The sequence below is a fragment of the Glycine max genome, chromosome 8, assembly GCF_000004515.6.
Source record: "Glycine max cultivar Williams 82 chromosome 8, Glycine_max_v4.0, whole genome shotgun sequence".
In the NCBI taxonomy this organism is placed as follows: domain Eukaryota; kingdom Viridiplantae; phylum Streptophyta; class Magnoliopsida; order Fabales; family Fabaceae; genus Glycine; species Glycine max.
In genome coordinates this window covers 4,239,295-4,264,817 of record NC_038244.2, presented here as the reverse complement: position 1 = coordinate 4,264,817, position 25,523 = coordinate 4,239,295, and the positions used below count along the sequence as shown (strand labels likewise).

The 25,523-nt window shown below is 33.5% G+C and overlaps 4 protein-coding genes across 8 annotated transcripts; 1 reads left to right on the top strand and 3 right to left on the bottom strand.

Annotated features, from left to right (window-relative positions):
* Window positions 1-1,410: 1,410 nt before the first annotated feature.
* LOC100788364 (uncharacterized) lies at window positions 1,411-12,900 on the bottom strand. Of its 5 annotated transcripts, none has more exons than XM_026129524.2 (11): window positions 11,142-12,873; window positions 10,798-11,055; window positions 9,632-9,874; window positions 9,192-9,338; window positions 7,572-8,971; window positions 4,401-4,474; window positions 3,537-3,618; window positions 3,335-3,460; window positions 2,970-3,076; window positions 2,362-2,519; window positions 1,411-1,862 (listed from the first exon to the last, which is right to left on the bottom strand). In XM_026129524.2, exons 1-11 carry the CDS (start codon window positions 11,580-11,582, stop codon window positions 1,623-1,625), a joined length of 3,276 nt encoding a protein of 1,091 aa, XP_025985309.1. In that variant the 5' UTR covers window positions 11,583-12,873; the 3' UTR covers window positions 1,411-1,622. The 5 variants fall into 5 exon arrangements, with proteins under 5 accessions (XP_025985309.1, XP_025985310.1, XP_040873895.1 ...); XM_026129525.2 differs by having other exon boundaries at window positions 7,572-8,968; window positions 11,142-12,868; XM_041017961.1 differs by lacking the exon at window positions 3,335-3,460 and having other exon boundaries at window positions 11,142-12,880.
* Window positions 12,901-14,402: 1,502 nt separating this feature from the next.
* On the bottom strand, window positions 14,403-17,180 carry LOC100790836 (uncharacterized). Its single transcript, XM_003530922.4, has 6 exons — window positions 17,060-17,180; window positions 16,825-16,956; window positions 16,453-16,613; window positions 15,841-15,930; window positions 15,459-15,617; window positions 14,403-14,725 (listed from the first exon to the last, which is right to left on the bottom strand). Exons 2-6 carry the CDS (start codon window positions 16,952-16,954, stop codon window positions 14,651-14,653), a joined length of 615 nt encoding a protein of 204 aa, XP_003530970.1. The 5' UTR covers window positions 16,955-16,956; window positions 17,060-17,180; the 3' UTR covers window positions 14,403-14,650.
* Window positions 17,181-19,642: 2,462 nt separating this feature from the next.
* On the top strand, window positions 19,643-20,406 carry LOC100792772 (uncharacterized). Its single transcript, NM_001254392.3, has one exon. The coding sequence runs from the start codon at window positions 19,674-19,676 to the stop codon at window positions 20,178-20,180; it is 507 nt and encodes a 168-aa protein (NP_001241321.1). The 5' UTR covers window positions 19,643-19,673; the 3' UTR covers window positions 20,181-20,406.
* A 2,935-nt stretch (window positions 20,407-23,341) lies between these two features.
* LOC102665927 (uncharacterized protein At3g17950) lies at window positions 23,342-24,265 on the bottom strand. Its single transcript, XM_006584848.4, has 2 exons — window positions 24,033-24,265; window positions 23,342-23,943 (listed from the first exon to the last, which is right to left on the bottom strand). The coding sequence occupies exons 1-2, from the start codon at window positions 24,114-24,116 to the stop codon at window positions 23,467-23,469; spliced, it is 561 nt and encodes a 186-aa protein (XP_006584911.1). The 5' UTR covers window positions 24,117-24,265; the 3' UTR covers window positions 23,342-23,466.
* Between the last annotated feature and the right edge of the window lie 1,258 nt (window positions 24,266-25,523).

The following is a 25,523-nucleotide window of genomic DNA, read 5'->3' as shown; positions in this document are numbered from 1 at the left end:
TGGAAATGTTCATAATAAATTAAACTTTTATCTCCCCTTTCTACACGTAGTTTGTGTGGCAGTTGGAACCTTCTGTAAATGTCTACTAATTTGTCTCTATAGAATTGTTGTGTTTGTTTTTGTGCCAGTCTCGTTTTGAGACTAGAAAGTTGATAAACTTTAAAGTATATCTTTTTTATTGGGGTGTGCAAAAATTAATTTGGTAAAAAAAAAATTTGAATTAATTTCAAACTGTTTTAACCGATTCGATTTTATATTCAAACAGTCAAAATGATTTATAAAAAACTTTTTAATCAGTTTTAAATTAATTCTAAAATTTGAAATAATTCCAAAATGATTGTGACTATCCTTACTCGACAAACCATGCGACCAGTGAAACTAGTAGGCTTGTGATACACCAACTTCAATATGACACATCAAGTGTTTTATTTATTTAAAATAATCATTACTCTCAACCGGTTTTGATTAAAACACACCAATGGTTAGTTTTTTATTTTAAAAAAAGCAACATGATATTATAAGACAAAAGTTGATGCACACATTGTATGATCAAATAATACCAACGCGCTATATATGTATACCATATATCTATTTGCACGTCAGGTACCCTAATAGTTAGAAAAGAGAGGTCAATGAGAAAGAAGTAGGATACCCTCTGCAAAATCGTGCATATCTAAAAGAAAGATCAGTGATCAGTTTTGATGTATGAGAAAACATGCTTACTGCCACAAGAGATTTTGTACCAGAATGATGAGACAAGCTCTATATCATATAAAAGATGATTAGTTGATGAAAGACATTTGATGGCTAATGCTGCAATTAGTGCTCCCAAAGACCATTTTCTCTTTGAAGATATCAGACAAAGGAAACTTAAAGATGTGAGACAACAAATACTTTTCCAAGCCTTCCTATATGTACTAGAGCACCTTGCACAAGATAATCTAAAAATTAAACCTCTTAACATTCAAATTCTTAAGCTTCTTTTTTTTATTCAAATATTGTGCCTTGAGTGAAAAATCTCAAAGAAAATCCTATACTTCAGTTGTATATCCGTATGATAAGGCCATAGGACCGCTAGTAACCAATTTAGATGTGATTTTGGTTGAAGCCAGAAGAGGCTCGCATGAAAAAATATTTGGAGTTATTTGCTTGGAGAGATGTTCAATCACTCTTGTAATTTGTATTAGTTATAATGACATTTAGTGATGTGCTAAGAACTTGATAGATAAGACAAACCAGTGTATAAACCTTAAATTACAGGGGACCAACATTATAATTAGACTAAATTATAATTTTGGTCCCCTATAATTTTAATCTACAATGTTGGTCCCCTGCTATTTTTTTTCCCACAATTTAAATTGAAAATTTTCTCATCACTTTTTTTCCATCGAGGGCAGAGGTAGGGAGAAGTAAGACAAATAGGTCAATAACCTGTAGTGATACTGTACAATTCTATACATAAGAAAAAGAACAACCGCTGGGTGGATAAAAAATCAAAGAATATAAGGCAACTATTACAAACTCAACAAATCATGCAAGCAAACTAATTGAAAATGAAAAGAATACGAAAACCAAAATCAAATGAATGAAATTAATATGAAATAACACAAGGCAAAAATGATTTACGATATACATCTTACTACCAAAGGTGACCCCGTTTCTTTTTCATGGATTGTCTTCAACAATGACACAAACTTCACAAGGTGATCTTTAGAGAACCACTGAAGCTTCAATTTAAGAGACCCGGGAGCAGTATTTTCATGATTGACGGTTTGAAGGTTCATTTGGGTAGATGGATGGAGTTCTGCCCGTGGACAAGTCAGACCTAAAGTCACACAGCAGCTGCCACCAACCTCAATAACCTGGAAAGAATAACATAACATTATACAATAAGCCAAGCAAAAAAAAATTTGATCAATGATTGGGTGGAAGGAGAGGAGGAAGAGACCAGCCAATGTTCCAAATTATAAGTGGGAACAGCTTAAATCTGTTTTTAGTCTCTAAAAATATGGTTAAATTTGGTTTTAATTCTGTAATTTCAAATATTTTAAAATGTTTTTCTATCATTACTTAGTGGTGACATGACATGTATTAAGCTATACCATATTCATAGGTGGCAACAATTTCTTTTTATTTGGAGGATTATAACGAAATTTTATCATATTTATAGGGACTAAATATATTTATACTATTGAAAATTATTTACTCAGGAAAAAGGATCACATCTTCCATTTTATTGATCATTATGCATTGCTTATGAGAAGGGTTGTGGGATGACATCAAGAGTTCAAAATCCACTGATTTTGTCTGTCTTCAATGTCAGGTATTTCCAATGTCACGTAGCCCCAAAAATATACTTACCATCTCAGCAATGTCAGCAATGGAGCAACATGAATCAATTCTGAAGTATGGAGAGGCAGACGCATTTGATGATAATGAGTACAGCTGCTTAAGATCTTCAATGCATATAAGCACATTCCCTCCAATCACAAAGAGTGATCTCGATAGCCATGATTCCTCTGTAAGTTTAAAACTATGGACAACTTAATGTCTGTAAAATAAAAATTAATAAAAGAACACAGTTTGAAGACATCTTAAAAAGATTTTTGTCCAGTCAAAAATAAAAGATCGTTTCTGAAACCTTCAAGAGTTAATATTAGTCAAGGACTGAAAGTAAAATTAAAGAAAACTCCCACCAAAAGTGGATTAACACAATCATCCAACCAAATGAGTAACTCGTTGATCCTACCATCTAAGGAAATAATCTTTTGCAGTAAAGCATTTCACATCAAATTTGGAGCGATCTTTTACATCTTTCAGAACTCAGCAGTAAATTAATCTTGAAGAAGGTTTGTGACAAAAAAAAAATTGATTGCTGTCATTCTCATTAGAATAGAATATAATGGAAAAAGAACATTATAAAATGACTAGAGAGAGTTCACAAAAAAAAAGACTACAGAGAAGCTTACCACTGCCATATTTAGAAAAGACGAGCACCATTGCATACTGATATATGCTCACATTTGAACCACCACATATTTGATTGTCAAACAACTCAACCTGGATCTGCTCCAAACTGCCATTTAAATTTCCACAATGCGTCTATTATAACAGGAACAATTGAAATAAAAAAATGTAAAATGAAATAAAACTGAGGAATACTTGTGTGTAAATCATGTATCAGAATATCATTTAGAATATCTTTCAGATTCTCAACATAAAATATATTCATAAATCATATCTATAGAGTAATTAATAATATCAATACTTGCAAACAGACATACACCTTTTTAATATATGGGTTTGTCTGTATAAAGGGCAAAAGGTAAATCACCTTCTTATTGAGCATCTACCATTTCCACCACATGAATCAAGCACGTGTATGGTACATAGTAATTCTCTTGATTTCTCAATGCTTCTTGTTACAAAAAGATACGTTTCCCCATTCTCAAAATTTACCCTGATGAGCCAAAATAATTGTACTTAGAAAGCTACTACTGCTTCTTTAGTTGATGTAAGTATACAAGTTCACTAACCTTAACACCTGAAGTCCCATTCCTACTAGCACCTCACAAACTTCTTCAATTTTGTGGCAACTCAATACACTCAAAAGTGTTCCTGGATGGCATATTAAAGAGGGTTTCAAAAGCTACATAAGCAACAATCAACACAGAAAGCTTTATAGATCAATTTAGTTGAATTAATATACATTTCTCTATTTTGTTAAATTAAAAAGGGAGGGTTAAAAGGGGTGTTCATTTTTCAAGCTACAAAACATAGATAAAATATTGGCAACTAGGCAAGTATGAAATGCCGTTATTCACATTCAAAGGAAGTGAAAATTAAGCCTGTTAAGGGCTCATTTGGTTAAGATTTTTGTAGAACTGATTTCAAAAGAATTAGTATTGAAAGCATTGATTTTAAAAGAATTGATTTGTGATTATTTTAAAAATGAGCTTAAAAGAATTGTTTTTGTTTTCATAAGATAAAGTAAAATCATCTTTAGAGATAATAAAATTAACAAAAGGAACTAATGTAAACTTAAAAGAAACAATGAAATAAAGAGACAAATTGTATTGTATTGTGCAAAATAAATTAACTTTAGACAGTACAAAAGTTACAGTTCCCTGGAGTTTCTGTCATAAATTAACTTTAACTGATGCAATATCAACTCTGTTTTAATCCAAACGTGATAAATGCTATGGAATATCATTTTAACAAACACAAATGGTAGTTAGAAACAGGAGACAAATGTTAACCCCTAGAGCAGAAAAGGAGGTTCATCATTTTACAGAAATTAACATGATAGGCATGGACAAAAGGAGATAAGTAAATCTAATAAAAGTGAAATAAACAATTAAGTTCCTGGTGCCAACAAAAACGAAAGGCTATGGCCTAACCTGACCCATTAGAATCAACGTTGATTAGTAGCAAATAGAGCTTCTTATGGCTGCTCAGCAACACTGCAACTTCGCTACAAAGGGGAAAAAATTACGGTGCCATTTCAGGAATGTGCAAAAATTTTATTGTACAAACTACAATCACTGCAGAACAATGAGGAAAGGGATACTCTAAATAATGATCATATCTAAAATGTGTTCATTTTGGAAAGTATCATATAATCCATATGGTAGATACCAGTAATGGATCTAGAAGTTTTGGTTTTGGGTGTCCAGGGGAACATAAGAATAATAGAAACAGAAAGAAAGAAGTATAGAATCTTTTAATACCAAAATAACTTATATCATGTCTTTATCATGACACACTTTAAATTATAAAGGGCCAATTATGAAATATGCTTTAAATTTTTTATAATCTATTAGAATGTGAGTTTGGGTCTAACTTAACCCCAAAAGCTAGCTCATAAGATAAGGGTTGTCCCTCACTTATATACTCTATCTTTGCACTATCTCTAGCCTATGCGGGACTTGAGTTTTCCCAAATAAAATCATTTTTATCTATATGATTGAGGATGAGCCTGGCATAGTGGTAAAGTTGTGCCTTGGTAAGCTTGTCATGAGACCGAATTTGGAAACAACCTCTTTGCATATGCAAGGGTAAGGCTGCATAAAAAGACCCTCCCTCATAAATCTATATGATTCTGTTTAGTGATGAAAAAGAACAAAACTATACAGATATTTAACAACAATCAACCATAAAGTCACTACTTTTACACATAATTCCAAATTAAAAAGGATTAAGTCTTTTTGATTCCATTCTAAATCATAATTAGTTTAATATGATTATTAATATAATAAACATTTGTTATCTTAAATAATTATTCACTATTCCTTTCAAATTAAAATAGAATTTGAGAGCATCAACTTTTTTGGGTAGATCAAAACTTAAGTATTGAGATACTTAAAAGGATGGTGTTTAAGTCATCTTCAATGATTTTACCATCCATTTTCTGTGTGGAGAAGATCAAGTCCTAGTCAAGAGAGTAGATCATATTATGAGTAGTCCAATCACACGAGGCAGAGAGACCCAAAAAACTAAAGGCAAAATCATTAAGAAGGATTTAGAGGTCAATAATTTGTTTAACATAACATATGAAAGAACATTACGGCGATGTTTGATCAAATGTTATCAACCCCTAATGCTGGAAAAAGACTAAGTTGTTATTGTTGTTGTATCTATGGCTGTCAAACTCGTGTTAACTCATAAAGTTGTCCGAGTTTATGAGCATACCTTTCCAAATCACATTGATTCAATGCTGGAATTGTTTACAGTGGGATCGGTCAAACTCGAATGCAATTGGTCAAAATTGCAAGCTCAAACCTCATTTCACAAGTTCATCTTTGCACCAATGTTACAAGCAAAACAACGTTGAGTTGCGGCTAGACTCAAACAATTAGGGCTTAGCTCTCTTGCATCCTCTCTCACTCAATTAGGCTTATCTTTCTAGCAAAACACCGTCCACATTTTGATGTGTCAAAGTCATGTCTCTCCCGCTAATGGGGGTTGGCATATCTAGATAAGTCTTTTGCTCACACTAGCTGTGATATGTGTTCGATTTTTAGATTTCCCTTGTTGGTAGGCAATATGTAAATTCCACTATAAATCCTCGCTGAGGTAGGTGGTCTTCCATGGCCTTCCAAGGGGGTGTGCCATCCCCTAGTTTAAACTTTTTTCACCAAAAAGAAAATGTCATGTCTCTCCCTTGACTTTCTCTTGCTCGTCTCTTCAATTGTGTTGAAGTCACATGTCTCCCTCAGTGTATTGAAGTTGCCTCTTCTCTCAAACCTTCCTTTGCCATTTGCAAAAAGGCAAAAGCTCCTTCCTCAATCATAGCAACCCATTCAACTCAAGTGAGTCCATTTTTGGTGCAATGTTTTTCACTTTGACTTATCAGTGATAAGCCCATTCACATTTTGGTCCATTCAACACACATGTAACTATAAATTTGATAGATTTTGCTCCATTTGCGTTTTTATCAGCAACTCAACTCATTCAGTGGTTAGTGGTATGCCTTTATTCTGACATGTTTATATATTATAATTATAATTATACTATATAACCATAAATCTCAATTTGTTGCAGTCTTGGTCTCTGTGTGACTCACATAATGCAGATATTGGTGGGTTTGGATCTTTGTGGTTAGTTTGCTACTTTTCTTTATTATGGAGTTGAAATGTTGAATGTTAAGAGTATTGTGTTTATGTATATATGTTATTTATAGGGTTTTTAATATTAGGTAAACTTTTACTGAGTTTAAGAAATTATGAGTCAAATCTGCAGAAGCTCCATGAGTTTACTTAGACTCTAAAGTTTAATAACTGTTGAAAGGGTTTACTGTAATGTGTTGTGTGTCTTGGATGGCCACACTTAGTCTTTATTTATAATAAGCAAATAGAATCAGCATTGATTACATAGGATAAATCCAATAATGAGTAATAAGTACTAAATCCCTAATTGCTATCTAATAATAAATAGGAGAATAAAATATAATACGATAATAACCTTGGTTGTATCCATTTTCCTCCTTCTTAAAAAAACAAAGGTACAAATTCTTTTACACTTTTGACCAATACACTTAACTCTTCCACCTTATGCATGAGCAAAATTTCAGGGTAGATAACAAATGGGAGGTTTCGACTTAAACACTTTGAAGGAAGGACGCCACTTAGACAAATCCAGATATTTGACAATTCCTTAGAGACACTGTCAAATGTAATTAATATCAAACCATAGGAAAGTACCAATTGGTTGATGTATTGGAAAGATAAGAAGTGAAATTATCACTTATAAACAATATGTAATTATGTGCAAGGTTAAACATTTGGTAATTAAGCAACAAAATATTCTCAGAATTCAATGAAATGGCCAACTGAACATAACCTAATTTCATTTTGAAGATGAGACACTCCCCATGGGAAAAGGATGCCAAAAAATTAAAACATTAAAAGTAACTATTCTGAACATTAATTGATTAAATCCTGAAAAAAAAATTATGGAAATAACAAAAGAGACCCAAGCAAACAAAACTGCTTAAGATGAAGTTATTATCCATTTGATTCCTCCCAGCAAATTCAAAGCAATGCTAGTTAATTGAATCAATTGATAATTACCTTTCTTTATAGTTTGTCTCCCTCTGAAGGACACAATTACAGCGCATACAATGACTACAGACCTCACTAGCTTCAGAATCAGCAATACTTGTATTGAAATATGTCACAATCAAATCATCATTCTCTTGGGTAGAGTAATTGCGCCCAGAAAATTCAGTAGAATCATCAATGTCCAATTCTTGTTTTAAATTTGGAGAAATCTGTCCTTGACTTATCTGTTCTTGTGTATGATCAGATGCATCACCATCTAAATTCTCTTCTAATATTGAAATAATTCTCTTCTTGGCTTTTTTTCTAATTTTTCTTTTCTCCAACAAACCAGTGTCTTGGCTAGCACAAAATGCACTCTCAGCATTGTCAGCACCAGCAGCAAAGTCAATTGAATGCTGCTTAGAAGTTGGGTCACAGGTAGGACTAGATAAAGAATTTCCATTTTCTCTTGCATGAAGAATTCCTTGTCTTGGGTTGTAAAACTTTTCCTTGAGCAGATTTTGAGATAAATGACCATCAACACTTCCATTCATATAATATTTGCACGGGAAATTATCAACTTTAGGCACTGATGACTCAAATTCACTGCAATCAACTTCACTACAGCTTGTGTTACTATCAGAAGATGCCACTGAAAAGGAATCTGCTGAAAGCTGCAAAATTTCCTCCACCAAGTGTTGCCGGCGATGAAGAAGGTCTTCTTGAAAATGTGGAGGAGAAGTGGGGCAAGCAGATGATGACTGAGACCCAGATATATCATGAATGGTTATCAATGGTGAGATGTTGACATTTTCAGTCATTCTTTGTGCTCCTTGGGTGGTAACAGTGTCAGAATGAGAACTTCTAGGTTGTGAGAGAGAACTACTAATTCCCTCAAGTGAGGATTTAAGGCGCTCCATGTCCACTCCTCTTGAGTCAAAATGTGAAGCCCCACTAACATTACCAAGCAAACCTCTATAGTCAAAGTGCTGCTGTCTATGATAACTAGCTGACATATCTACAAAAGAACTATCAGATTCTAAAATATTCATGCTACTGTCATCTCCCGAGGCTAGAACTGAGTCTGAAGCATATCTTGAGATGTCACCAGACTGCTCCTGATTTGTCTTCTTCCTGATGTAATTTTCCTTCTGATGATGCAGGGAAGCACCGCCTTCCTTTCTAGTTTCTACTGATTTGTCAGAAGCAGTATCCATCCAGTCTTTAAATTCCCTCAACCAATGAATAGAACGCTCTTTCTTCATATGTTCAACTCTATTTATCAAATCTACAATTTCAGCTTCATTGTCAGATAAATCAGGATCCTGTCTATTTTGAATATCATTTGCACAAGAGGCAGAGTCCTCGTCAGAACATATGCTAGTGGTCTCTTCATTTTTTATACTGACAAGACGAGAGACCTTTTTCTGCTAGAGAAAACAAGAATAATATGAAGTTAATCTCTAGGTAGATCAAAATGGAAAATATTTGATTTTTCAACAATGTGACAAGTAAATGTAAAGATGAAATTGGCTTCTCAAATTCTAGTTTCAGAAATGAGAATAATTAGCAAAACACACAAGGTGAAAAACAAATAATTTAATGTTTTTCATTTATACAAATACATATCTAAATTCACTAATTGCGTACCCTTCTGATATTGCCACCTTCAATGACAGCTTCATCCTTTGCAGGCACATAAATCCCAAAACTGGCAGGTTGCTTATGCATACTGGCAATAATTATTTGTCTCTTCCAAAAATCACTAGTGTTAATTTCTTTCTCATCTAACTTCAACTGATTAGCACAGAAGACCAGATGTAAGTTTAGAAAGAAGAAGAAAATCCAAATAAAGGTAAGAAATGCGAAGATAATATTAAACAGAAAATGCTACAAACTACAGAAATTATATGATATCTGAAAATCACATTGAGGTACAGTAAAATCTAAAATATCATACTCAACACTGAACAGCACACATATGGACAAACACAAATGAAAGCATACCGCACAAAGTGACAAACGAATAGACAAAGATGGAGACAGATAGTTAGAGCAGGGAGGGTGTGAAAGTAAACAATATAACTTACCCTTTCTGGGTAGGAGAAGAAGCTGAATACTTGTGCTCTATACCATCGAGCACAACACAAAGGATTTCCTTCCAACCACAAGCTTTGAAGATATGGAAGCCCCGCAACAAATTCTAGCTCTGAAAAATTGGAAATAATATTGTAGGAAACATCAAGTCCTTCAAGTGACTTCAAATTCTCAATCCCACGCAAAGTAGTTAGAGCATTGTTCCTCAAAACTAGTTTAACAATAAGACAGGAAACCTGCATGGTCCAACAAAATTGTATATGGGTCTCCAGAGCAAATCCCTAAATGAAAGGTATACAACTAAAAAAAAGATATTAACTTTTCTACAAATAAGTTGCTTTCATTGCATTTAAGGATCCTGTCATCCAACTTTCAATCCTGAAATATCAATCCATTTTCCATGAATCACAGAAGTCAGCACAGCAAGCAAATTAAGACATGTAGTTGGTGAAATTAATGAAATCATTTAGATTCTCACTGTAAAGAGAATGTATGAGAATTGAAAGCACAAAAAAGAACATGCTTAAAATAAATATAGCACAGCAGTTAATTATGGGAATTTTGGAACATAAACTATTATGGATATACCCTGGCAAGTGTGTGGCACGTAAGTATCTACTCCTTATATGTTTCTTCATGGTCTGATCAACATGAAAATGACACGTACAACAAACATGAGCTAGCGTCTAACCAATTTTGTTCTTCCCAACATAATGTGAACCTAGAAACTTATCCTATCGAGGTAACCAGAGGAAAAATCTTATCACATCCAAGAAAGGAAGAATAAAATGATTTATATTCATGTTCACAATCTCGAAAATCTCACGCTGCCATATGTTAAATGATGACTGTTGAGAGCCTAATTTAAGTTACTAGAATAAAACACAGAATTTTACTTGTGTAGGCTTTCTTCTCAACAATTTCACGAATGGTCCCTTTAACGTTTCAAACCAGAACATCTACAAATTCGTAGAGCAGCATTTGAAAGATGAATTCAGGAAAAAACCAAAACAACCCAACAAAAGAAACTCCAGTTTTCCAATGATACAGACACATACGGTCTACTAAATTGAAAAGTCTAGATTTCCAACATGTAATATAAGCTGCAAGAGACGGTCATCCCAAGACCAGATAACGAAACCACATGCATAAAACATACCTGGGTGAAGGGTGCAAATGTTCTCAAGTGATTGAAACCAAGGTCCAAATGCTTCAATTTGGTACACTTATGTAGATTATCCACCTTTGCAAACTTGTTCCTGCTAAGGTCAAGCGTTTCAACCGCAGGAAGAAGCTGTAGAGACTCGTCCATGAGAACCAAGCCATTACACGCACATGACACAAAGGACAAGCGGTTCCACTGCGGAGAATTCTTCACCTCCGTAATCCTGCTAGCAAACACATGCCGCAGAGCATCCTGAAAACACAAAACTCCCAACACTCAGTCAGCGAGAAAGAGAGCAAATGAAATGAAAAATGAGTTCAGAAAAGAAAGAGACTCACGGTAGAGTTGTGACAAATGATCTTCTCGAGTGTGTGCCTGAGCTCGAGCAAGCCTTTGGCGGCGGAAGTTGACAAGTCGCATCCCCTGAGTTCCAGAACCTTCAAGCGCACAAACGGCAAGAACGACAAGGGCGTGGGATCCCTGATGGGATGAGGCAGCACCGAAACGACTTTCAGCGATGTGAGGAGGCGCAGGATCCGCCGGAGCTGCTCCAGGGCGCGGTGGTCGCCGAGGTCCGACACGTAGGCTCGGAGGTAGTCCACCGGAGCGCCGGCGAGAAGGCTTTCGAGCTCGTGCAGCGCCTCCAGTCTGGATTGCACGTAGTGGAGACCCGCCGGATTTAGCTTCAACACCAAGGCTCCTTCGATCAGAGGACCCGCCTGGTTCTCCACGAACTGCACCAGCTTCTCCAGGTACCGATCTCCGGTCACAATCGCCATTCTCCACCGATGAGGTTGCCACGCACGCTTTTCAAGCCTGAATTAGGGTTTTACGAGCGAAGCCAGCAATCGTAGCCGACTCCATGGAAAAAGAACAACAGAGAGAGAGAGAGAGAGATACGCACAACAACAACAACAACGAGAAGAAGATTCAGAAAGAGAATATGGAAACGGAGATGGAAATTCAGTTTAGAGGAGAGAGAGAGAGAAAGGTGGTTTGGGACTGGGAGGGATGGGCGGAAGAAAAACGGCCATGAGTACGGATGAAGCGTTGCGTTGAGTTAGAAGAGAGAGAGAGAGAGAGAGGGTGACGTTTTTTAAATTTTAATATTTATTTGTTGTAATTATTATGTAGTCCGAAGAGAAATTACTTGAGGTGAGTGATTCGTAATGATTGAGTTTGGTGTTTGAATGTGGAGAAATTTTCAAAGGAAGAATCAGATTAATATTAATGGGAAGGAAGGGGGGTGTGACGAAAGCATGGGATGAAAATGGCACGTGGCTTGCATCCAGATGCCTTTGGTGCTGTTCACTCACTGACCTGTCAGTTTAAACTCTCGATGAAGGACATGCGTAAGAACTAAGGAAAGGAACCCAATGCTCCTATACTATTCTATCCCAAAATATTACTATTAGATATCTTTTATGATGTCTATACACCTTAATAAGATTGATGATAAAAAAAAATATATTTGAAAGTCTTAATAAGGTAAGGTATTTATAAATATCACTCAATTTTATTATTTCTCATCAGAAAATATTCGCATACCATACCACACGGCACAGGAACGATCATTAATTTCTTGCTTTCAATGAAGTATTATTAGTTAAGTTTTTGGTTTTTCTAAAGTAATTATCGTGCTTGATGCGGTGGACAACAGTTTCCAGTCCACGACCAGACCAATTATGTATCTACATGAATTTTAAAGTAAAGAAAAAAAAACAAATTATGAAGTGCATGAGCTTTTGAAAAGGAAAAATGTTTTTATATGAAATATTTAGTTCTACTATATTGTTTGCATATATGCCGAATAGATTTTTTTGTATAGTTAACAGTTGACATTTATTCCTGTTCCCTTTTATCTACGTCGCATCTCATTGATTTATAACCTCTTCTTTTTATCTCGAAGATGCTTACCTAAGCTCTTGGTCCTTCAATATATCAATAGTATGCCAATTATGTTTTATTTTTTGTTGTGATATGCCAACAATTGTATTAAGAATTAACTATAGATATAGATAAGGAAACACACCAATACAAAAATGTTATCCATAGAAACCGTATAATTATGACAAATGAACAGCGCACTTAAGAGTAATCTCTCTTCAAATTAATTAATTTTGAACAGTAAAAAATGAAATATATATATATATAGCTTTCATAAATAACTGCTGCTAACTTATTAGAGTTCAGATTTTCATAATTATATTTTCTTTTTCTTATAAAATGACTGCAAACTTATTTTGGATTTATCCCATGTAAAAATAACTAGTTCATTCCATCCTGAAAGTAGACATGACAAAAAAATCCATACTCGTGGATACATGTTTAAATTCGTCCTGACTTAGACGAATAATACCTGAATTGATCGGATATGGATTTGAATTCAGGTTTTTCTCATATAACCAAAAGTCGGATATGGGATTACTACATCTGTCCTAAATTCGGACCCGTCTCGCAACTTAAAATTTTTAGAATTTTTATATAATTTAATCTAAAGGTCAAGTTTTATTACTTGTTAATTTTATTTTAAAATTTTTACATAATTTAATATTTTTTTCTTAATAATTTTTTTAGATATACGCTATAATAAATTTATTGACATATAAGTAGTTAAAAATAAATATTTAACAATTAATATATTTTTTTTAAAATTAAATTTTTAATATTTTTTTAAAAAAAATATTTTTCTAATTTAAACCCGATAGGAAACGAATATGAGAACGGGTTGGGAAGTGCAGATAGAAGATTGAGAAAATAATACGTGTCCCCACCCCACCACGTCCCATTGCCATGTTTACCTGAAAGAGTAACTCTTGCACTGCGTGAGCTTTCTTAAGTTCGCTGCGGAGCACAAAAAAAAAAGTTAGCACGTGAATGGTTGTGTCATGTGCCAAAACGGGCAAGGGCCATATGAATTAGAATTTAGAGTTGGCACCTGCACGTGACTGGTTCTGATCTTCTGGACTTGCGGTATATAACAAAGAAAAAAAAATGGCCTACGCATTTTGATATCAATTTGTGGATGGCAAGCAGTCCTTTTCTCATGGCACAATGATTAAGAAACATCACATGATAGCAAAAGAATTGTCACCTCTTGCACTTCCCACATGCCCTTTCCCGGCACACAATGTAACTTGGTACGATAATTATCAGTTGACCCGGTCTATCTCTAATTTAGTTCTATCAGCAATAAATTTTCCTCATATCACTGGTCTCCAAAATGGGGGGAAAGTAACAGAAAGAAAAGAAAAGGGGAAATATTCAAATTTAGAGCAGTCCTATGGAACTAAATTCTATTTATTCATTTATTTTGTAAACAAATGCTTCAACTAGAGGGCAGTGCAGATCACATATTGATAAGATTCACAAATGACCAAATAAGTGGTCACAATGAGTTGTTGGTAGTTGTGTACCTAAAGGACATGCAATTCGTTTCTCAAGGAGCTAGGGAACATAAGAACAACAAGTAAACTATTTAAAAACTCAGGTTATGAGGAAAATGGTTGTAGGCCAAGTTCCAACGGTACCTTCAACATTATTCATCATAGTATTATAGAACAGTGGTGAACGGCTCCAAGAAAAGTCACAAAATTATATGAATTTAAAAGAAGCATTATCATCATATCTTACAGAGTTGCTTCCATCTGGAATTTTTTGTGAACAGAACACTAAGGATTTTGAAGTCTCACCCTTTTGTCTGGAGTAAACTAAAGAAAGCATCACTAAAATCTTTCAGAACTAGTAGTCCATATAGGTTGAAATTTCTGTTTCAATTACTTTGGCAAAACTTCATTTCAGTGTATATATACAAACAAGCTACTCCAATTCACCTGTGTACCACTAGCTAGCGACTCTTCTCTTCCTCAACTTCTTCAAGCAGTGCTTGTAGCTCTGCTTCTGTTAAGGACTCTAACCGCTTCTGCAGATTCAATAGAGGCAATATTAATCAACGACATGTTATATTCAGAAACAAGGTGAACACAACCGGCAGCAGACAATTTTCAAGCTTCAGCCATATGTTTAGAAAGATTTTTTTTTTTTACCATACAACATCCGTCTCTCAAACTATCTACAAAAAAGGAAAGTAAAAGTAATATTTTATCATATTGAGTACAGCTTCTCCCAATTTGAGGATTTTGAGTTACAGCCGCTGGTATTAAGCAATCAACTTTTTCACTTGACATGTCAAAGAAAAATGTGAAACGTTTTGATTAAAGTTGGGCATCCATATAATTCATATTTAGTCCTAGAAATTATAAATAACAGATTCCACAACAACGAAAAGATATCATAACCAGTGCAAAGAAACATGCTTCATGGAACAATTGATGAGTAATATCTTCTGGTTTTGCATCCAAATTGTCTGAAGTTTGGCCATGTCTTATCACTATAATATTTTAGGGGACACCATTTTGTTTATAGCCAGCTCATGTGGTAGCACCAATAATTGTCATTACATATTTTTCTAAGCCACCCCCATTCCAACAATTTAAGGACTAATGATAATTTTTTATTTCATTCATATTTTTTTAAAGGAAAAAGGTAGGATATGATTGATATCTTAGCACTAGATGGTGAAAAAAATATTAGAAACAGAAAAAATTATTTTCATAGATTTGGCTCCTCTAAAGTGACTGTTAATATTGTTGTACCTCCATCACTTTGCTTTCATAATCACGTAGTTGCTGTGCATATGTCATTTCCTTGTTTGAAACTCTGAAGATATATGTTGAGATCCACCCAACTGTAAGGCCCAAAACCAGCACTAGCTGAACTACATTTCCTGCTTGCAGTGAGTCAACTCCAACAAACTGCAAAAAATATCCAAGAATATTTGCATGAATTAATCCCAGTGCATAAGTGCCTCTATGGTCTCCATCGCATTATGGGCTAAAACAATTATAAGAAGGTGCAGTGACTACGTTCTTTATTTACAAGGCACCTGAACCATTTGTACTGTCTCACTTATGAATCGGAATATATAAACAAGGGAAACATGATCCAATGATCGCATAAGAGCAAAAAGCAAGGTACCTCCAGTCCACTTTTTAAGCCAATGCCAAGTAAAGTAACTCCAAGTCCAATTAATAGGACATCTTTCCTTGTATATCCAAATGGTGTCTTCTGTAACATCGAAAAAAGAATAAGCATCAGGTGTCTCATTTTTGTTATATGCTTGAGATGGCAAGGATGATAAAGTAAGTTGGAGATTTCAGAGTCAAGTATCAATCAGACGAGGACAATAAACAGACATTCTATTCTCCATTTACTGAACATACCACAACCAAAACACTCAATCTAAATTAATTAACACTTGATCGGTCATAATTTTAAGAAGACAAAAGCATAAAATATCAAACAATAAGGAAGAGAATCCATCAAATCAAACTGTTATATACATATAGTTACAGACGAGAGTAGTCTCTAAGAAGAATAATTATACTCATTTCCATCCATCTGAAAATGTGAAAAAATCTTCTTCATCTTCCTTCCTTCTAGAAAAGTAGTCATTCTTCTATTGGTTTTACAGTCTTTAAAATGTAAATTTGATATTGACAATGGCATTAAGTATATTAGCATAAAATATCAGCACATTGCCATTGACTAATAGTATCTGAATATGCATTAGTATTTGCTCATACTTACCTCTGTCTCATTAGAGGGTTCATCCGTACTTCCACTAGAGTTAGAAGAACTACTACTTCTAGGGATAAAGAATCTGTCTTTCTTTGAAAACTTGCAATTAAATCGCTTTTCTGATAGAGAAAAATTCCGCTTTCCATTTAAACACTGGCGAATGAGTGTTCCTGGACATTTAGCAGGAAAGGAGCCACACTCAGAAATAGGAACAGGAATGGCACAAGAAATAAATAACAGCAGAAACAGTCAATTGAAAGAAGAGCACACTACTCTACAGATGCACCATATTACATCAAACACCGATTGCAATTTTCAGGAAGAAAAGAAATATTTCCATTATAATGAAGCAAACAAAAGTTAAACAAGTAATTAACGGACCTCTGTTGAAGACTGTACAAGATTTCAGTCCCGGGTGCAAGAAGGGCAAAGAAGAAATACCCACATGAGAAATTGCAAATTTTAGGAATAAAGAGTTGAAATTTGCATTTCCATGTGGAACATAAGCCATTCCTGGAGAAAGGGGAAATCAGCTGACGTAGCAAGCTTTCAAAACATAGAAGAAGCTTAAACGAGCGTCCTAAGGAAGTGATAAGCATAAAGATGAAACATTTACCTGTGGAAGGAGAAGAATAAGCAGGGACGAGTGGAGAACGTTAATTCGTTGGAGATGAGGTTGTTCCATGTTCAAACGTGTCGTTAATTCTTGTTCCTCCATACGTGTCCTTTAGTCATTAGTTTGGCGTTGGGCCCACTCTCCGCTTGAAAGGCCACATACTAATATATAAAAGATACTTTTTAATGCTTGGCCAGTTGGCCTAATTTTACTGGAACTTTATTTTATCTTACTTTTACTTCCAGAATACTTCCAAACTAACAGTAAGAAATTAATATTTCCACGTAAAGAGATTATTGAGATGAGTATAATTTTTTTATACACACATGAGTTCATTATCCTCATAACAAATTCTATTGCTCATTATTTTAGCTGATTTCAATTCCTTTTGGTAACCTGAATTTTTACTCTTCTTTTTCTTCCCACGTCTATATATTTTCTTCATCCTTATTTGCATATTTTAATATGAATTCCTTTGTTTCTTATTCATAAGGTTTGGTCGAGAAGCAAATCTTTTTAAGCTTTTAATTCAATTACCGGTTTTGTTTCCCTCACTTGTTAATTATATTTCTTATTTAATCTTCATAATTTTTGTTCGAGGGGTAAATCTTTTTAATGTCACAATTCTTCCTAAATACATATTAAAAAAATTACGCTAATAATACATATGAAAAAAAACTTTTGTTCCTTTTCAATTATAGTAGACATTTGGAATAATTGGCCCCTTTATAATATTTATATCCCTCTCGTGCTCCCCTCCTTCCTTGCTCCAAAAAGTGCTATTGTTCAGCTATTATCGTTGATTTTCTTTTGGTGCAAAGCAAACAGCTGGTCTTAATTGGCCAGAGATCTTTAAGTTGTATGAGACGAAAATTATGATTTTGGAGCCGTCACTATAGTACAAAAATATAATTATACTTATAACTAATTTAATTTAAGCGCATCATAATTCTAATCCCAATTTTTTTTACACATCAAAAGTGCAAAGTTTTTAATACCAAAAGTTAAGTAGTGGGCTTTTTTTATTAGTTCACTTTAAAAGGGAACTTATCGCTTGCTCAGTTTTATTTATAAGCATTTGTAGCTTTCATGGAGCTAAGTGTCAAGTGGTATAATAAGTTTTCGATCTATTTGGTCTCTAAAATTTCCTTCTCTTCATTTTTCTTAGGCGCAGTTTCATGTTGCAATCCAATATAGCAGGTATATAAGTTTTGCATTAGGGATTAAACCAATATTAGCTTCTAGAAATGAGAAAGGAAAGCAAGTAGTTTAACAGTTTGTGAACTGTACTGTCTATGTTGTTGTTGATGTCAACCATCTAAGCAACAACCGAACCGCTGCTGGCCAATCATTCCTTCTGTTTGATAGGAAACAAGCAGAAAAACCCATCAAATCAAACATTCAATGTACATTCAACCTCTTTGACAACTAATTATAGGCCAAGTCCAAAACGAAACGCCAATCATTTAGTTGTCCTACTTAAGATTCTTCATTTGTTAATTGAGCAAGCATATTTAATATTTCTCACTGTTATACCAACTTTTTTTAATCAAATTCTATATCCAATGACTTTGGCTTTAGCCAACTAATCTCCCAAGAAATTTATTACATGAAAACATCCTTCTATTTTGACATTTTAAGAAAAGAACCTATAAAATGCCAAAGTGATTGATTTTCTTTCAATTATTCTTTAAGATTTGACAAAGTAGAGACTGATTATCTAATTAGCTGCGTGCTCTGATCTTGCAATTATGTGGAAAATATTTATAGCAGAACTCATGACAACTGGTAGACCCTATAGGTGCTGAAGAGAAATTTTAACGCCCTTAATATATAATGAGTTCACGGGAATATAGTGCAAGCTAGCATTGGATAGTGATTGGATACCAAGAGATTTGACGTTTGCCATCAAATGGAGATGTTGCTTTCATATCATCCAAAACAAAGTGCATGTGTAAACATTAGAAGATATCAGTTGAATCCTTTGTTAATGGTATAAAATCAAAGAAATTACAAGGTACCATATCTAATCATTAGTTAGGTAGTGTCCTTAAGCGAGGTTATCTATACCCCGTAGCCTTTTTTCCATCCCTCCCCATGTGCACTCCAATAAACTAGTCTCCAATTCTCTTAACCAGTAGACACTAAGAAATACTAGAAAATTAAACAAACTGGAAAGTTATGTGCATTGATTTTTCCATACATCGAAGTCAAAATTGGCCAAATTTGCCAGGTTGGTCTATTTCCTTCATTTGTGGCTTTTGTAACTTTTAATTAAAAAGATGATCTTTAAAGTGACACATAGATTATATGCCCAAAGACACACCCACTTTCTCTTAATTTCATATTTGCATAAAAACTAAACTGCTGCCAGATGGGAAACTTAGTTTTAAAGATATAACAACACTCACGACAAACTTGAGTATTAAAAAAATAAAATCAAAATAAGGTAATAAAGATATGCTATCTGATTACCCAACTATGGACCTTGAGCCAGAAAACGACAATCAACTATTTTTCTTTCTTAACTACCAGGCAAGGCAGCTTGGCTGATAAATACAGTCACATTCCAAGAAGCTCTCCAAGTTGAGAACTAAGATTGCCAAGGTGAGAAATGGGAAATGCAGCTTCATGCACTCCTTCCTTGATATCTAATAATGGGGTCTTGAAGATCCTATTATCAGATGGGAGGTTAGAGGCCTACAAAAAACCAATGAGAGCTGCAGAACTGATGCTAGAATACCCTGGACAGTTTGTTTGTGACTCTTGCTACCTCAAAGTGGGACACCGCATTCATGGGCTCCTAGCTGATGACCAACTTGAAAGGCGCAAGTTTTACTTCCTTCTACCAATGGAGCTGCTCTACTCTGTGCTAACCCATGAAGAAATGAGCTCTCTTAATTACAAAGCATCCAGGGCAACCAAGCACGCAACTTTTAACAACTTGGGAAAGATTTTTCCAGTCTTTAGTGAACTTTGTATGTTCCCTTCCGAGCTTAAGAGATTAGAAGAAGCTGATAATCAGCTTCAGTTGGTAAGGGAGCCAGAACCACCTGTCCAAAGGTACTCCAAGCAGAGATCTTGGAGACCGGCACTGGAGACCGTTGATGAAACTCTCTGAACATGAATCTTCATTTGTATTGGCTAGAAATTCTTCTTGGATTCTTTTTCTTTTTTGTAAGCATACGGTACTTTAGAAATTACAATTAGTACATAGCTTGTTCATTCATCAATTAAAGGAGTTTTCCCTCGACAAATTAACAAAATTTTGTGACTGTGTGGGAGCTGTGGTAACGTCCTTGTAATTAATTTAAGCGTTTTATCGAATAAAGATGACCAAATTTGCAGAGATCTTGAACCAAACTTAACATGCGTGAATTCAAAGGAAGATTAATCTGCCCATTAGTGGCATGAATTCTGTTTGCATGTTTTCAAGTTCGTAAATTTATCTTGCATAAGTAACTTTCAGGGGTGCTTGTTTATTACTGAATGAAACTTATTGTTCTTCCCTCGATAATCGATACCATATCATGCTTTAAAATAATATATTTTTGTTTTATTAATTCAGGTAATAAGCTGTGATTATCGAGAATCTTTTGTGGAAGGAAAACTTTATTATGATTAAGAGTTGCAGAAATAAAAATTTATGAACAATATTTTGTATTGTGATTATGACTATATTAGTTATTAGATAGATTTTCCGAATTGTTAAATTTAATTGTATCTCTGGCGTTCAATTGTTTAATGTTTGTTATTACTTTTCTGATTTTCTTAATATATAAAATCAAGATTGAATATATGAAGGAGTTTCCACACTCAGACTTGTATGACAACGAATGGATAAGATCATAAGAATCAAGAAAGGTGTTATTTGCAACTTGTGACAGACTGGGCCGTGTGACAAGAGTGTTTAACAGAGTCTCATTATGGGGAGCTACAATTCGCACTACAAATATTGTTATTAGTACTATCATGTGAACTTTAAGTATTTTTTTTTTAAAATATCATTTTTATGGAAACATGATTTTATTGTCAAAATATAAAATGTTTTGTTGTATATTTTGTCAACAAAATTATGTTTAAATAACCTATTTCATGTTGTTGATGGGACACAAGTTATACGGTTAGCTCGGTCAATTTTATATTTTCCATGCATGAGGTTATATAGTGTAAATGATTATTTAGATAAATTATATTCAGAATTTTTATATAGTTTATTAATTGTGTTAAAAATAAACAACATAATAAATAATAATATCTTTGATCCTTTATAATAAATGATTGTATTTTTTAATCCCAATTATAAGAAATGTAAACTTATTTTTAAATATATTAATTGTTAAAATTCCTTTATTATGTTTCTTTTTATATACTTTATATTCAAATGAGTAATACTTGCTAAAGAATGAGCCCGAGGAGTTGTTCCTACTTAGACATGGCAACACAACGGGTCTATGGTTCCTCCTTTCCATTTTCACCTCCCAAAATTCATCCTCGTTTCCATCCTTGGCGATATAATTTTTGGTTTTTTATTATTGTACTTGTTAATTTAAAAAAAAATTAAAAACATAAAAATTTAAAGAAAAAAATGAAACAATAACATTTGATTTTCTATAAAATAGTATCACTATGTATATCCAAGAAAAAGGCTCTCTAAATAATAACAAAAAGCTATTTAAGTAATATATGTTACATAACATTAAATAATTTAATTATTACACATATCGATATCGAGTATAGGTATAGATATATGTACAGGATAAATATACATATTTATCTCTATCCCTGTGCCTGATTTTTTAAAAATCAAATATTATTCATGCTTGTACCCATCCCTGGTCAAAGTAGGGATTTTCCATCAAACTTGGGTGGTAGGGATAAGGTGATATCCACATGTATGAGTTTGTTTGATACATTTATTCCTACTTGAAAGTTGTCCTATTGTTTAGAGTGATATGAGGAGATGGTCCTTTTTCATTACTCAAGTGAAATGTTCTAGTGTCCAGGTCAAGAATAATATTTTGATTAATAACGAAATGACTGAGAATGTTTTCAACAATAAGAGAGTACATTGTAGTGTTTTCATCCATGGTGGTTGGAAATGAAGAAATATAAGGGAGCTACTACATAATGTAAATGATGCGCTAAATCTACATACAATGTTAAATGTTTAGAACTAGTCTAGAAATAAAATGTTTTCATTCACAAAAGAAAAATGAAGTAAAAAAAATGTATGCTAAATAAACAAATGACCTATTTATGTCATTTCCCTATAGGCTATTTTTTTGTATAGGATAAGGCTTGAAAAATATTTTTTAAGGAAGAATTCCGTAAAAATCTTTGTACCTCTAACAAAATTTAGAATTTGAAATGATGTCTTATAATTGTATTGAGATTGATGTTTTGTTAACAAGATCACAATGTAAGTTATATGGGTTGACTATTAGGTTTTACAACGTTGAACAGCACATTAACTTCAATTACAATAATAGGTCCAAATCTTTTAAGAAAAGTCTAAAACACTCCCCAGGTAGAGCATGAGAACTCTAGTGTGAAAGATTATTTTCCTTCTTGGAGTATTAAAATAAATAGACAGGACTCATCAATAAATAATTTAATAAAAAAAGAAAAGTAAAACATGAATTAGAAAGGCAATAGCTTATTTTGAAGAAAACAACTATGCGATGAATTACTATTTTTTTTCAGAAATCTTATCACATATATTGAAATCTACTATTGTGTCCTTTACTTAAATTTAAATTTTGAATATGAAAAAAAAGAAAGAAGCAATCCCTTTCAAACTTCCTATTCGAAAACGATGTGGCTCCTTTTGAATAAAGTGCAGAGTCACCTTTGTTTAGACTTTAGAGTCTAGACATTCATCAACCAAAAGCAATTTTAGTCCATATAATTTTATTGGGTTGATTTTTTTGCACAGATATGATTAATATGTAGTAACATCGATCCCCAATTTGTAAATGATTATAATTATAATTATAGTAACTATATATTAATTTCAGTAAAAAAACTATATATGAATTTTAATATATTTTTAATCCTTATATGACTGTTTTTTTCTTTTTTTATCTTGGTCTATTCTTGATCACCAAATGATATCACACAATGCTATAGTATCTTTTGACATAAAAAATGCTATATTATTCTTTGATTAACTATTTTTTTTCATATTATCATCTCTTTTTGGGTGAATTCATTTTTTTTCAAGGAACTCTTCAAAATAAAAATGAAAAGGAAAAGGCCGAGAAAGCCAAACCATGTAAATTACAGGCATAAGAATCTTAATCATATACCAATCAAATAAACAAACATCCAAACAATCCTACAAAAATAATTAAGCATTTTTCTTTTTAGAAAAAGAAAGAAGAATAAAATTAAAACTGAATATCTTATCCAGCACCGCCGCTACAGATCCCGGTGAGCAAAACCGGGAATCTACGACAAAGACTCCCCGCCGTCGACGCATCGTCATCAACGCCAGCCGGCGGAAGAACCCTCCCGTCGGAAAACAAAGCCCGGCCATGGCTACTCTGCGGGTCCATCACCATTCCTTCGAGTTCCGCCGCCGTGCCGTAAAAGGCGCCGTCCCCGCAGCGCCGTTCCACCTCGAGAAACTCACCGAGCGAAGCCGGCCTCGCGTCACCGTCCCTGCACAGCCACCACCACCTCCTCCGCCTCTCCGCCACCGCGATCGCCCTCTTCTTCTTGGAGCCCGCAGCCCTACGAGGGCCTCCGGCAGCAGCGGTGGCGGTGGCGGTGGCGGAATTTGGATGGGGGTCGGAGGCTCTGAAGGTAATAGCTGGGAAGCTGACACCCATAAGAGTGCCCAGTGTGGTGCTTCTGTCATGGAAAAAGGATCCCGTAGACTATCGATATTGAAAAGTCAGAAGAGAAGAAAGATGAAAGTTTAGGAAGGAAAAATGAGAAATGAGTTTGATTTTGGAGAAGGTGATACCTCGGTGTCAAGATCAGAGGAGGAAATGGATGAATTGGTGGGTGAAGATGGTGGTGGCACCAATTCAGTAGCTGGATCTACCATTCTTGGCTGTGTGGACCAGTGTCTGTGTCGTGCGTAGCTAGGAATTAATTAATCACACAAAGGGAGACAAGTGCATTCTAAGACCATAATCTTTCAAATTGGATTCACCCAAATAAAAACAACACAATTAAACATTCAAATAATGGATGGAGTACTAGTATAATGTTACAATTTATTCCATCTCTTTATAAAATTCATTTATTATTAGTAACTTTTATTAAATTCTTTTTAAGAGTTTGTTTTTAATAAGGCCTAGTAATCCAAATAGCCCCACAAGCTTGTCAACATGTCACGGACGATAAAAGACTAGTTTGTTTAACTTTTTTTTTAATAAATGTTGAAAAATACTTTTTCTTAATTTATTTTTAAAAAATTTAAAAGGCCAAAATGTATCAACACAAATAAGCCATAGAATAAATTAATCAGTCTCATTAATAAACCTATTAATATAAACATTTTTGTAGGAATAACAAAAAAGGATAATCCATCAAATTTAATCGTTTTTAAGTTACTTAAGACTTAACGTTTTTATTTAAATTATTTTTTTTTTCAAAAAACGTCTTGATCTAACTTCTTTAATAAATAGACCAAGCCTATCAAGCCATATGCCAATCATTTCTCAATAGGTAATCTGATTTACTTTTACCCCCTATTTCTAGTTAAGAGTTTAAGATAATATCATTTTTTTTTCGATTTTGTCATTACCTTTGTTTATTTCACAATTATTATACACAGTTATCGTGAAGGGGAGATAAATAATATTGATTTATATTAAGAAGTTATAGTCTTGTAGATAATTTTAGCATATAGGAAAATATTAATTAATTTTTTAATTAGCTTTTAAGCGAAGAAACACCAAGGAGAAGAAGAAAGACCAGCATGGTGTGACATATAATCTTGTCTACTATGTGATAAGAAGTTAGAAATCTATTTAACCATTTAAATAGATCTTAATATTTTAAAGAATTAATATTCAAAAATATTTTGATTCACAAAGAGAAAGGAATAAAGTTATAGAAAGAGTTATTAAATGTATCATTTTTTAAATTTGAAAAGTTTATTTATTTGATATATGTATATGGTTATCTTTAGCACAATATTTCAGTTGATTTTTAATTTTTTTATTAGTTAAAAAATTCATTTGACTATTTGACAAATAATTTTTTTTAATATTTTTTCAATAGTTTATAGTGTTTTCTGAAATTTTACTTTTTATTTTTTTATATTTTTTTCATTTTTATTTTTGTTTTTTTTTATATTTTTTAGTTCCTTCAATAGTTATTTTATCGAATACTTATATTTTAACAAGTTAGTTTTTCAAATTTTAATTACTAATTAGTTTTTTTAGCTAGTTTTGTTGAATATATAACTTGTGTAAACTGATTTAATTGTTGTTTTAAGTATGAA

Excerpts from the sequence above, each read along its gene's own strand:
- LOC102665927 (XM_006584848.4), bottom strand. The coding sequence starts at position 24,116 with ATGGTAGATCCAGCTACTGAATTGGTGCCACCACCATCTTCACCCACC. Across the intron at positions 23,944-24,032 it reads CCTCTGATCTTGACACCGAG|TCTACGGGATCCTTTTTCCA; the intron begins GTATCACCTTCT and ends CAATATCGATAG.
- LOC100790836 (XM_003530922.4), bottom strand. The coding sequence starts at position 16,954 with ATGGCTTATGTTCCACATGGAAATGCAAATTTCAACTCTTTATTCCTA. Across the intron at positions 16,614-16,824 it reads TTGTACAGTCTTCAACAGAG|GAACACTCATTCGCCAGTGT; the intron begins GTCCGTTAATTA and ends CTAAATGTCCAG. Across the intron at positions 15,931-16,452 it reads AACCCTCTAATGAGACAGAG|AAGACACCATTTGGATATAC; the intron begins GTAAGTATGAGC and ends TCGATGTTACAG.
- LOC100788364 (XM_026129524.2), bottom strand. The coding sequence starts at position 11,582 with ATGGCGATTGTGACCGGAGATCGGTACCTGGAGAAGCTGGTGCAGTTC. Across the intron at positions 11,056-11,141 it reads TCATTTGTCACAACTCTACC|GATGCTCTGCGGCATGTGTT; the intron begins GTGAGTCTCTTT and ends TTGTGTTTTCAG. Across the intron at positions 2,520-2,969 it reads CTTTTCTAAATATGGCAGTG|AGGAATCATGGCTATCGAGA; the intron begins GTAAGCTTCTCT and ends TTAAACTTACAG.
- LOC100792772 (NM_001254392.3), top strand. The coding sequence starts at position 19,674 with ATGGGAAATGCAGCTTCATGCACTCCTTCCTTGATATCTAATAATGGG.